This window comes from Adiantum capillus-veneris, chromosome 25 (genome assembly GCF_014529385.1).
Source record: "Adiantum capillus-veneris isolate H3 chromosome 25, ASM1452938v2, whole genome shotgun sequence".
NCBI classification, from domain to species: domain Eukaryota; kingdom Viridiplantae; phylum Streptophyta; class Polypodiopsida; order Polypodiales; family Pteridaceae; genus Adiantum; species Adiantum capillus-veneris.
The window spans coordinates 112,701,703-112,715,536 of NC_140955.1; the positions used below are offsets into that span (position 1 = coordinate 112,701,703).

The 13,834-nt window shown below is 44.2% G+C and overlaps 1 protein-coding gene across 1 annotated transcript in view; it reads right to left on the minus strand.

The window, feature by feature from the left end:
• Nucleotides 1-10,129, minus strand: part of LOC147425480 (uncharacterized) — a 30,016-nt gene extending 19,887 nt beyond the window's left edge. Inside the window, exons 1-3 of the mRNA XM_086499809.1 lie at nt 9,781-10,129; nt 9,232-9,310; nt 9,003-9,097 (exon numbers count right to left, since the gene is read on the minus strand). Of these exons, the coding sequence (XP_086355935.1) occupies nt 9,003-9,097; nt 9,232-9,310; nt 9,781-10,020 (414 nt within the window). The 5' untranslated portion in view covers nt 10,021-10,129. The remainder of the gene's footprint in view (nt 1-9,002; nt 9,098-9,231; nt 9,311-9,780) is intronic.
• Nucleotides 10,130-13,834: the final 3,705 nt, after the last annotated feature.

Below are 13,834 nucleotides of genomic sequence, written 5' to 3' on the forward strand. Positions count from 1 at the left end.
ATTCGGGATGGCTACTTGATGAGAAAAACCACGTTGTGCATTACACAGCCGTTGAGGGAAAAGGTTATGACCGAATGCCACTGTCCACCTTTTACGGGTCATCGCGGCATTGCTACCACCATGAAAGGGGTAGAGAGATACTTCTTTTGGCCGAGACTCAAGAAGGATGTGGAAGAGTTTGTGCGCAGTTGAGAATTTGTGCGCAGTTGCTTGGTATGCCAGAAGCTCAAGTTTGACAGGCATAAAGCACAGGGATTGTTACAGCCTTTGCCCATACCCACCCACCCCTGGGAAAGTATTGCAATGGATTTCATTTTTGATCTCCCCAGAACACAAAATGGTCACGATGGTATCTGGACTGTTATTGACAGATTTAGCAAACAGGCTCATTTCATTCCAGTGAAGAAAACAGTCAAGTCGGATCACTTAGCGAGACTGTTTGTGGCCCAGATCTTCAGATTACATGCCTGAGACGATTGTCTCTTACAGAGACCCCAGATTTACGAGTTTGTTTTGGAAGGCAATTTGGGAGAACATTGGCACGCGGTTGCAGTTCTCGTCATCGTTCCACCCGCAGATTGATGGGCAATCTGAGATTGCAAATTCAGTGGTTCTAGATTTGTTGAAGTCTTATATCTCTCATCAGAAGACTCAATGGGAAAAGTACTTACCTTTGGTGGAATTTGCCTACAATAACACGATACACTCTTCGACGGGGAAGGCGCCATTTGAGATTGTTGAAGGTGCTGCGAAGGTTCCACCCTTCCTAAGCACGAAAGATAAGATCTTTGAAGCGGATGAGTATACGCGCGACTTAGATACGGCTTTTGCCAAGGTCCGCGAGGCTTTGCAAAAACTCAAGAACGACAAAAAAAGGCAGCGGATCGGCATCGTCGCGATTTGAAATTGAAGGAGGATGATTGGGTGCTCTTACGTTTTAAGAAGGCACGCCTGAGAAAGAAAAAGGGAAAGGAGAGGCTTTTTCCAAAGCTTAGTATGCGATACTACAGACCTTTCCAGATCTTTGAAAAGATAAACGATGTCTCCTTCCGACTGAAACTGCCCAACACTTGGAGGATTCACAATGCATTATATGTGAGTCTCTTGAAACCTTTCAAAGGTGATGTGCCTGATGATGGGGAGCATGATGAGCAACCCGAAGTGGAAGAAAACAAGGAGATCCTTGTTCCTGAACAGATTTTGGCACATAAGGATACGAAGAATAAAGGTAAAGTCACAAGGCGGTTCTTGGTTAAGTTCAAGAACTATCCTACATTGGATGCGAAGTGGATGGAGAAGGAGGAGGACCTAGCAGATACTCCTCAGATTGTGAAACTTTACCTCGAGGCTTTTGATTTAGCATAGTCTACTCCAAATGGAACCCAGAATTCAGCTTGGCCGGAGATCTGGTGCAGTGGGATGCACAAGAGGGGAGTTACTCCGCTCCTTTGTCAACAGATGCCTTGATTTAGATACTAGAGTCACTGATGTCTCTTTGAGCTTCAGGGATACTGAAAGCTGACAGTATTCTGTTGTATGACTTTAATGAAACGGAATTCCTGATTATGATACTGATTTGTTCTTGACTTCTCTTAAGTGCAGGAGCTGATAGACGAAATGGCTGCATCATTTTGGTCTGATCAATCTCAAATAAACATGGTTGCAATAGGGGTTAGTCAATCGGACATCGATAAGGTCCCGATTGGGCCTAGATGTGATTGCTAGCTACATTGCCGATAAATCATGGTCTATGATCCGAATGAATGTTGAATGTCATGTGATGTCTTGTGATGTCTAGTGATGTCCTGAGATGTCGTGTGATGTGACTTTCGATTTGGTACATGTGCTTGATGTGTGTTCCTAGTACGTAGGTACTAACAATCAGTGTCTGCTAAGATGATTTATGGCTTCTGTCGGTTTTGCAGGCGTAATCGCGGTCGATTACAATGCTTCAAGAGGGGGGTATGTCACAAAGTGATGACGTGGCTACTGACAGCAAAAACCCTAATTTCTGCCAGAACCTAATTTTACAGAAACCCTAATTTTACAAAAAAAACCCTAATTTCTGAAAACCCTAACCCTAACTGCTGACTGAAACCCTAAGTGGCTAAAAAACCCTAAAAGCTGGCGCCAGTGCCACGTGGCAACAGTTCCGGGATTTGCGGCGTGATTTACGAAAGTGGGGAAAAAAGCCAGCAACGCAATTTTTGCTTTTTCCTTTACGCCTTGGCAAGAGAGAGAGAGAGAGAGAGATCAATTGCTTGATTTTGCTCTCTTGAGAGAGAGAGAGAGAGAGAGAGAGAGAGAGAGAGATTGCTTTTGTTCTAAAGCTTTTGGGGCTCTGCTTTTGGGCATCCCTTGTAATCTTTATATTCACGATTTAGGGCTCACTTCTCAGAGCATGTGGACGCAAAGTCTGAGAGTGAAACCCTAACCGCTCTTTGTACTTTGACATTGATTTAATACATAAAGAAATACCGAAAGGGGCGCCAGTCTTTGGGGCCAATATCTCCAGGCACGGAAGTCCGCCGGGCCAGTGCAAATCTATTGTGATCTGTGAATTGTTTTGAAGTGGTTATTTGGTGTTGTCGAGATTGATTCTTGACTTGGAGTGCCCAAGTCTGTTATATGATGATTTGTCCATGCAACAAACGTAGAGCCATACAAGTAGTGCCGCCATTTCCTCAGGGCGTGGACTACAGCATAAAGCTCCTTCTCGTACGTTGGATAACACATTTCAGCGTCAGAAAGCTTCTTACTTTCAAACGCAACAGGACGTCCATCCTGGTATAATGCCGCACCAATAGCATAATCACTAGCATCCGTTTCAACCACAAAAGGTTTGCTAGGATCCACAATGTGCAATATTGGCGCAGTAGTCACCAAGTGCTTTAGTGTCCGAAAGCTCTCGTCGAGACGCTCATTCCAGACAACAGGGGGATTACCTTTACGATGAGGACCCGAAGTCTTTGGCCCTTTCGTCCCTCCTTTTGAAAGTTGCGTAAGCGGAGCAGCAACTTTAGAGTAATCTTTGATAAACTTGCGAAAGAATCCAATAAAGCCTAAAAAGGACTTTACTTGGCGTACATTCTTTAGAATGGGCCAATTTCGCACTTTATCCAACTTTTCAAGGTCAACGCGAATTCCATTACGAGTAATGATGTCACCCAAGTACAGAAGCTCTTTCCTAAAGAATTCACACTTAGAGGCCTTAGCGTAAAGCTTCTCAGTTCTCAGTACTTCGAGAACAGTGCGTATATGCGCTAGGTGCTCAGACAAACTTCGGTTGTAGATCAAGATATCATCGAGAAATACAACAACGAAGTTGCCTAAAAATGGTCTCAGCAAATCATTCATCATCTGCTGAAACGTAGCTGGAGCATTCGTCAAACTAAAAGGCAAGACCAAAAACTCGTAGTGATCGTAACGCGTATGGAAACCTGTCTTAGGAATATCTTCCAGTTTGATCCGTATCTAATGATAGCCTGATCGCAGGTCTATCTTCGTAAAATATAATGCTCCGTGGAGCCGATCTATCAGATTGTCCATGCGCGGAAGCGGATACTTGTTCTTGACAGTGAGCTTATTCAACCCCTTGTAATCCACGCAGAAGCGCATAGTGTCATCCTTCTTTCGAGAAAGTAACACTGACGCTCCCCACATGGACTTACTTGGTCGAACAAAACCCCTGTCGAGATAATCTTTCAGCTGCCGCTGAATCTCGTCCTCTTCGGTTTTACTAAACCGATAGGGTTGCTTTGAGAAGGGCTAACTACCAGCCACCAACTCAATGCCATGATTGACTCCTCTCAAAGGCGGCAAGCAAGGAGGTAGATCATTAGGAAAAACATCTTTGAAATCAGTCATGATTTCTCGGATAAGGTTGGATTCGTCGGAATCCCCAAGTTCAACAGAATAACATGAAACATTTTTACGAAATTCAGTGACAGAAGTACCAAGCACTAATGAATCAAACCAAGCAGATAGTACACATTGATAAAAGTCAACATCAGAAGACTTTATTTCTTTATACATTTCCAAAGCAGTAAGAGCTGGTATTGCAAAACCATTATTTACAAACTTCTGATTACAAAGCGACACAGATACATGAGGCGTGTCCTGTTTAACAAAATCAAGAGAGTGATGTACATAGTCTATATACAATGAGTCTTGTTTATCATAAAACCATGGAATTCCTAAAATAACATCTGCTCTGTCCAAGCGCATGAAGTGGAAATCCAGGTTCTCTTGGTAATCAGCTAGCTCGAGCGACAAGTCTAAAACCATCCGATTCTATACATCCGTATCCTCGCCACGAACCATCTTCACGCGATACTCATGGTCACTGTCCCGCGTCCGCAGGCTCAGTTATTGCACCAATTTTGCATCCACAAAATTCTGTGCGCTTCCATTATCAAGGAGTACGGTCACGTCGTGACCATTGATCTTCCCCGAGGAACGGAGAAGATCGTGCTTACCAAACACTTTGGTGCTAAAAGTACAATTAGTGCATGAACTGTGCGCTAAATGATGGATTTCAACTTGAATGACATCAGAGTTACATGAGATCTCGTGAATCTGAACCGAAGGACGGCCTTGCGGTTTTCTTCGTCTTCTTCTTGGGGCAATCCTTAATTTGGTGACCTGTCTGGCCACATCCAAAGCAAGCTCCCTTCTTCACTGCATCAGCAACTGAAGCATTTTTGGCTTTCTTCTCCTGAGAAGATCTCGGCGGTGATTTGGACTTATGCTGGAATCGGGGTCGCTTCCTCGAAGCGCCCTCACCGGATTGATGGTTTGCAATTCTTTTCTTCTCAGAATTGGCTCCATTTATCAAATGGAATGTCCTGGCCTTTGCCACTGCATCCTCGACGTCAGTCGGGGCTTTGTCCTTGATTAAGGCCCAACGGTAATCTTCATGTAATCCCAACAGGTACATGTACACAACGTGCGTAGAATCCACCTTGCAGAAGGTGAGCGCCTCTTTGAAAGCTATCGTATACTTATCAAAAGATAGAGTTTTTATCGAAAGACTCTGCAGTTTGGCATAAGCTTTCAAAGGATCCATTTTGGCGAAATCCCTCTTGAATTTCACACAAAAATCAGCCCACGTCATAGGCTTCTCTGCCATGTCGCGCCACCAGGTAAGCGCCTTATTGCGCAAATAAAGAGGAATCGTTTGAATCCTCAGTTCATCATGCTCCCCATGGAGATCAAAATACGTGGTCCATTGATGCAACCAGTTATTTACGGCCAATTCCGTACACTCCTTTCTTCCCCTAAGAAATTTGTAGTTTTGTACGGAATCGTGGCAGTTGGACCATCCTGTGTGAACGCCCAAAAGCAGCAATCTGCATCCGCGATTGCTGGAGACGGGTTTCGCCCTCGAAAATACGCGCAGTCGTCGACTGAGCCATATTTTCGAGAGTAAAAAGTCGCGAACTTAGCCCTTGCACGACTCCTTCGAGAGAGAGGCCAAGCGAAGGTTCATCTGAACGTTCGCGTTTTCCAGAGCGGTAACACGCTGATCGAAACTCTGGAAAGTACTTGTAATCCATATGTAGAGAGCATACATGAATGGAATTTGAACATTACCTGGCACGTCGTCACGCTGCACATCTGAGCTGGAGGAATCCATGGCAAAGTGCGTGAAAAATTGGAAATTTCATGCGAAACTAGGCCTTTTCTACACTTTTTGATCGCGAAAAGTTGAACTTCGAGGAGCTCTTCGCGTTGGCGTGAGCGTCCGAAGCGAGCAGGTGATAGCGAGAGCGCGGGAGCACGAGCGGTGTGAGAGAGCAGACTTGAGAGAGGAGCAGGAGAGCTAAAATGAAGTTCTCTGTAAGTTTCTGGAAGTCTTTGTAAGTGAGTTTTAATAAATGACAGGTTTTTTTTTTTTTTTTTTTTTTTTTTCGACACACCATAGGGCCCACAGGGGGAGGTGCTTATCCCTTCCAAATATTAGCCATGTTACATGGTCGGGCAAGGGCCGCATACCATCGGGCAAGAGCCACGCGTAGGCATCACCATGGCCACCTAATTGATGCACCACATGCTGGGAACGGCGGAGAGAACTCGTAGCAACCAGCTAGGAACCTCCTCCTCGGGTGACCCACCCCAGGAGGAGGATGCACTCGAGTGTCCAAGGGCAAGAGCCCTAGCAACGTGAACACAAGGTGAGCACAAGGTGTCCCTCTAGAGTGTGACCCAACGGGGGATTTGAACCCACAACCCATAGGTTGAGAGGCCAAAGCCTTACCGTTAGACCAACTCTTTGGGGACAATAAATGACAGGTTTCAGACCATACTTAAAAAAACACAAAATGTCTTGGCCATTTAAAATAAAAGGTGCATTAAAAAAAACTCAACGTCAATTAAAAGGCCCCAAGCGTAAAAAATCTTGACGAAGGCCTTCTCGAACAACGTGCGATTGTTGCAGGTGACGCGTGGAAGAAAAAAAAAGCATTCACTTTGCTTGTGCCCACCAGTGCTCAACACGAAGAAGATTCCACGCTAGCAAGTGTGTCCAGCACACCAAAAAAACGTCCCACGCTGGCAACGCTGCTGCTGCTTCACGCTTCTTCCTCACTCAGTATACAGGTTCCCTCGCTTCCATCCTCTCTTTGAGGGAGGTACTGCTACTCTCTCTCTCTCTCTCTCTCTCTCTCTCTCTCTCTCTCTCTCTCTCTCTCTCTCTCTCTCTCTCTCTCTCTCTCTCTGTGTACAACACACAAAAGAGGAGCACAGAGAAGGATTAGAGAAAGATTAGAACTTTTATGTCCTGAATTTAGTGTAAAGTCAGCAAATATATAAATAAACCACTGATTTTCATCGAAAACCAGCAAAAGCAATAAGAGTCCACCAATTTTCAACACTTTCACTTGCCAATTTGCTGATTTTCATCAAAAATCAGCAACCGAGCATTATTTGTTTACCTGCATACCCGCTCATGAGGAGAAAAGTAATTAATTAAACAACCATTTCATCAAAAATTGCATAAAAACAATGATTATCCGACTCTAACCAGCCCGTAGGTGTGCACACAGTCCTTCGTGCAGCCAAGCCGGCTCTGATACCATGAAACGAACAAGGAGAGTGGATCTCCCGGCTACATAGACCGCCTACAGACACGCATCGAACAAACCATCCGACCATAGCCACCATCCGGTAGCTCCCCCGTGTTCGGCCAGCGTCCGAGGACGTAGGCGTGCACCTGTAAGACCCGGCGTCCCATACCACCCGGCCTCACCTCCTCGAGGTGACCTCACGCACTCCTAGCCTCGCGGGCTAACCACTGGCACTCTGCCAGTGGGGGTCGATAACTGCAAATGAGGCCTTGGCCCCCCTTTTATAATAATGGCCGGCCACACTGGCCGTGTTCACACTACGTCCGCCCGGACACTGGACGCCCATCCCGACGGCGTCTGGGCTAGATCCCCTCTCCCAAGAGCGGGACATAACACCTAAACTACGAGAAAATTCATAACGGTCATAAACTCCGTATGCCTTGTCCCAGAATACATTAATTCATATGTGCACATTAAGTCTTGAAAATCATTAAAATCATTATTTCTTTTCATTATTGGAAAATAGCAATTCCGCTATAGACTAAGTAATTACACCCCTCTTAAAAGAAGAGTGAATAATCATCCACGATTAGACCTGCAAAATTCACTCCGATTCTTTAGACATGGCAATGCCCATCATCACTAGACAGCACGTTCTGTAGCACGCATTACACAATATGGTTCCACAATCAACTTTTCATCCAATCATCTCATCCGCATTAGAGCTCTTGATATTCTAGCATAGCAATGTTAGCCATCACACCTAGACTAAGCTTATCTTTAAAGGAGTGTCTCGATGCACTAAGATCACATACCTAGGCAATCTCATCCAACTTGGAACTATCAATGCACTAGATTCATATGCTTCACAAAAGATGACACACGGTTCACATGTGCAAATTGATAACATAAAACATCCAGATTCAACCAAACACTCCCCGGACCGAAGTCTACCTCGTTCGGATCGCTTGAGGACAACCAAACGCAGGAGATGACATGACAGTCTAGGACGGACACTACTAACGTGGCAGCGAGTACAGCTCTACAGAGGATGGTGCTAGAGCAGCAGGTCATACGACATAAGAAGGCTATACGTAGATGATGCCATGGCAGCCAGTTTATGCTGATGCTTTTACTTGAGCCCTATGTGCGCTCTTGAGCATTAATTGTTTTTTACAGACACAAGTTGTGCTTTGTGGTTGCTTTAGCAACCAAGGACCTATAAGTAAGTGGCCTACATAAGTTGCATGCAGATCCAATGAATGGGCTCACAAAGCAGCTGTACAATTTGCTCAAATCAATAAAATAAACAAATACCACCAAGAGCACTTGTTAAGGGGCCAGTATCTCTTAAAGGGAAACTCCAACCCCCGTGCCACCAGGCGCCGAGCGCCAGTTTAAGAGCTTGTTTTTTCAGAGCTGAATTCAACCCCTGTTGGGTCTTGTGCAGGTGTTGTCTTTCAGTTGTTATTCAATTCTGCTCTGAAGTTCAAGTCTCTTTTGTTAATCACTGCTTGTTTTCAGTAGCAATCAGTTTCACATGCATTCCCAAAATGGAGCATACTGAATTACAGACTAAAACTTTGAAACAAGATTCAGGGACACATCATAATCGTTAGAAGAGTCACGATTGTAGTGGCCAATACCCTAAGATCGCAGGAACTTTATGAAACATTCCTTATCAGACAATGAACATTTCAAAAAGTATTTCAACCAAGGATTGCAAACCACAATTACAGATCTTATATCTCGCAACCGGAAACTTAACTCTCACTTCCATCACATATTTTCAACATTTTCTTTGCTTTTTTAGATATTATAGAATAGAATGAAAATTCCGGACATACGGAAAAACCCAACAAAGAACTATGGGAAACGCTTAATGTGAGCAATGAAGAAGCAAAGGATTCACACAATAACACCAAAAGAATATACCCTGTAAGCATTATACTCTTCCTTTGCTTTGAAGCGAACATCAGTTTCAGCTGCCTTAACATTAACAGGACCAAGGAGCATTCTCAAGAAACGACCTGCATAAAAAGCACCATGCTTATGTTTTTCAGAGTACTTGCTTCAATTGTTACAGAGGCAAGATGATCCAACCACACATGAAATACTAATCGTCTGAATATCCTTGAATTACATTGAAGGAAAGTAAACTCACCGCTAAATTTAGGAGGAAGTAACGCTCCAACATCCCCCTCACAAACCATGCCATGTGCTCTTTGAATATCTTCTTCTATCTAATGATTGCAATTCCCAAACAGCAAAACAAGCATTAGATAGCAAAGATAGAAGCAAGCAAATGATTATGTTTTAGCAAGAATTCAAATATCTCCAGCTCTTTTCCCCACTGAAGATTACTTAATGAGGCCTATATTGCATTACTTTAAAATGCGAGTCTAGTCGCAATAAGAACCAGAGGACGAATGGCAGCAAAACATAAAAGATGTAGTCCAATCATCATGCATGCACACTCCACACATTGGCACTGGCAAGCTGGCTTGACATATCTATATGCAGGCTCCTCAAACAAATAAGCTTGATAACTTTAACTTGTGTAAATTGCTCTCAGACGTGTGCACTACAGGTATAAAACTCAAACCGTGCAAGCATTTGGGTATGCATATCCTTAAGGGTACTCACGTGCTTATGCAACGGCAAGAACGCATGCATGCTTCCACACACGCCCATGAGAAAATAGACACTATACCTTTTCAGCGAGCTCTTGGCTTAGTTCATCCTTCTCTAGGGCAGAAAAAGCATCCGCCCGTAGGCGTCCAATCTTCTTCTCAAGGGCAACTGCTTGTTGGCTAAGAGCCTGCTCTTCGATCCTGAGTCGAGTACTAAGGGAAGAGCCCGCACTCTGGAGAGCCTTCGCCTGTTGCACTAAGACAGCTACCTGCTTCGCGATATCATTCTCCTGCTGCTTGTCGCCACTCTCGCCGTTCATCTTCTTGGTCCTCCTCTCTCTCTCCTCTCTTTCTCTGTGTCACGCCTACTCTCGTGCCATCCTCATGCTTAAGTGTCTTGGTGGATTCTCGCTGCTTTATTGAAGCCTTGGTTCAAATTCTTGCACTATAAATGCATTGGGGTACCATCTGGTTTTTATTCGTAAAACATGCAGAATCTTTGAAAATGCCCCAGCCAGAATGCGGCAGGCGTTGCACATGGACGTAGGGGCAGGCCACCCTCGTCACTATATGGCACGGTTCTAGGCCAGAGGGGATCTAGGGCCTAAATTTTGGGGCGCGAGGCGGCTTTAATCTCTGTCATCGGATCACAAGGTGAACTAGGGGTGAACTAGGGATGGGTGAACTGAGGGTGAACTAGGGACGGGTAAGCTAGGGGTCGGTGAACTGAGGGTGAACTAGGGGCGCTTAAACTAGGGTGTGATCATGTGTCATGCCAACATGGACAACGACACGTGCTAGCGTGGTGGTAGAGCATTCGTGTGACAACCGAGACGTCCCAGGTTCGACCCACACCCCGCAAGGCAGGTGAACTTGGGACGTCATTTTTGCCCCTAGTTCACTGCGTGATACGACGGCCGAGATTAAAGCCGCCTCACTCCCCCAAATTTGGGGCCTAGATCCCCCCGGCCAAAGCCGTGCCATATAGTGACGAGGGGGGTGAAGTACGAGTGAACTTGGGACGCCATTTTTGCCCCTAGTTCACTGCGTGATCCGACGGCCGAGATTAAAGCCGCCTCACGCCCCCAAATTTGGGGCCTACATCCCCCCTGGCCAAAGCCGTGCCATATAGTGACGAGGGCAGGCCACCCCGAATTGTAAGCATAGATGTAGGATTGGCAAGCGTAGGTGGAGAGATATTAGGAGCTGCAAGGTGTTGCATGCTTGGAGCGGCAGTGAGAAAGCATAACTAGAATTTCTACTAAATGTAATGGTGCGATGGAAATTCATTGAGCACGTACTATAGCTCAAGTGGTTTAGACCAGTGCACGTAAGCTATTCATGCTACATGAAGAATGTTCAAATCCTTCTTAGGTTGTTTTATTTAGCATTACACAGCCATGTGTGTTCATGGGGTGGTTACAAAGTAATATTGGAAGGTGGAGGAATCTAACAAATAAAAGAATATATATAACATTGAGCCAATAGGTGTCCCAGTTTCTTTTAATGTCCATTATGGAGAATCTGTCCAATTTCTCTCCTTTGTGTGCTCTCTTTTAAAGTTGAAGACCACTTTACTTGGTTGGCCTGAATCGTTTTTTCACAAAACGACCAGAAGATGCAACCACTTGGTAGCATGGCTACCGTTGATTGACACAGATCATACGTCAACACAGCGGACAGTTTTTGAAAAAAAATGTCACAGCTTCCAACAACGTTCAACGCAGGTAGCTTTTGATTTTTCTTACGCAACATGTAGCAGGGCTAAGCAACATACATACATATATATAACCATAACAGATGTAGTGTATGTGTGCAAGGTCACGAAGATGGTGCAAGGAGCAACATTGAGGACTCAAAGGTCTCCACCATCAAGCTAAGTTGAAAGAAGAGAAAAAACACATAAGCATTAGTGGTGGTAGATATGATAGTAGAAGTGAGCGCGACAGCATGGAGGTGGTACAAGGAGCAACGTTGAAGAATCAACGGTATGCACCATCAGTCTAAGTTGAAAGAAGAGGAATAACATAGAAGCATTAGTGATGGTAGACATGATAGCAAAAGTGAGCACGACGGTTGACACAAGGGCAAAAGTTGCATAATAGATGATGATGGAGATCGCAATAGACATGGTCGACACAAGGGAAAAAGTCACAAAAAAGATGACGATAGAGATTGCAGTAGACATGATCAACATGATAGAAGGTATCAAAGATGAAAGAGACTTGCCATGTATCTATCTCGTTTGAGAAAGGTTGGGGTTGTCGCATCATCGGCTAAAGATCTATCCCAGCTACCCCATAACTCTATGAACTTTGACTCATAATGGCTATAGCCCTAGAGGTCCATTTGGCGGTGTTATAGGAGTAGCTTTCATACTTTCTCGGGAGTATCCCCCCTCCCAAACCTAGTGGAGAAAGCTTGGATAAGGTTATCCCAATCCCCTATGATATCAAGAGCAAGAGCCTCATACCATGTTCGTGCCTCCTCTCTTAATACTATAGGAAATGCTCTAAGTTCCACCTTGTTGGTGTCTTGACTGGCCATCTCTAGAGTATTGAGGAATTCCCTTGCATTATCGTTAGGCCTTCCATAAAATATTGGGAAATTAATATCCATTGTGCTAAAACACACGCTTGAGTATAACCAAGAAAGTCAAATTAAGGAAATACCATACCATGACAGTCCACATGAGCACAAGGGTGGTCAAGGGAGCAACATTAAAGAATCAAATATCTGCACCATTAGGCTAAGTTCAAAGAAGAGAAACAACAGTGAAGTATTAGTGATGGTAGACATGATAGCAAAAGTGAGTATGACAGTCGATATAAGGGAAAAAATTGCACAAGAGATGATGGTGGAAATCATAGTAGACATGATCGACACAATGATGGAGATCAGGATAGACATGATCACCATGATAGAATGTATGAAAGATGAAGAGACTGAGAGGAAGAATATAGAAGGGATCATAGCCAAATGGATGTGGTGACCATAGGACTCAGAGAGAGAGCATGATGATCGCAGGGATAGACAAAATGAATATGTAGGTAGTGACATCGATAATGGAAATAGAGAATGGAGTAGGAGGGATTGATGTCATAGAAGATGGAGCTCTTCAACAGGACATCAACCATAGGAACTTGAGTTTTTTAATGTTAATCGACGTAGGGTCTTACGTGACATGGATCATTCATGCTTTGTGCAACGTGCGGGCTCTTGTGATAGAAAGGACAAGATTATACATGTGTCCCAAATGTCCACACATTATATGATTGCTAACACATGAGTAGTAGACATGATCAAGGTATAACAAACGAAGAGACCATGACAGAGAAACTGAATATAAACGGATTGTAGCCACAAGGAAGGTGATCGAGGGACTCACAGAGAGCATGATGATCACAAGAAAAGACATAATGGATGTCCTAGCAGTAGCGATGAATATAAATGCAGAGATGGAAGTAGGAGGGATCGAGGTGATAGAAATCCTAGCTCTTCAAAAGGGCATCAAAACCACAGGAACTTGTGTTATTGAACGTTTACCGTCTAAGAGATTGGGGACTAGCACATGCACATCTCCATCCATCAATGCCTTATATAGGCCCCCTGTACAACATGTGTGTCCTGGCCCTTGGCCTCGCTTGACTTACCCTAGGCCTGACATAACTCTCCCTTTGGAGAAGCGTTTTCGTCCTCAAAAACAAAAGTGGTAATATCTTTGTAAGAACACTAATGTTTTCCACAATGGCATCCCTCACTGATCCCAGTTGTCATTTAATCGATACACGGTTTAGTAGGAGGTTCAATGAACCAAAACATCTTGCAACAAGTTTGTGTAACCGGCTTATGTAATGGAAATGGCCTATGAACTTTGAGAGTAGCGGAATTAGGAAAATTAGAGAAGCACTTTTGTGAGATTACTTTGAGAGCATAGAAATTGATGGTAGCAACATAAACATAGTACTTAGTTAACTTAGCATGAACAATACTTTTGTAAGAGAGAGATTTTAGAGACCAGATTTATGTGGAGCCGGTCCCCCCTCCAATAGGCATTTGTATTATAGTTTCTCCCATCAAGAGAGAGTTGGTACAATACAATCTTTGTGTTCCTTGTGAGCTAGATGATGCAAC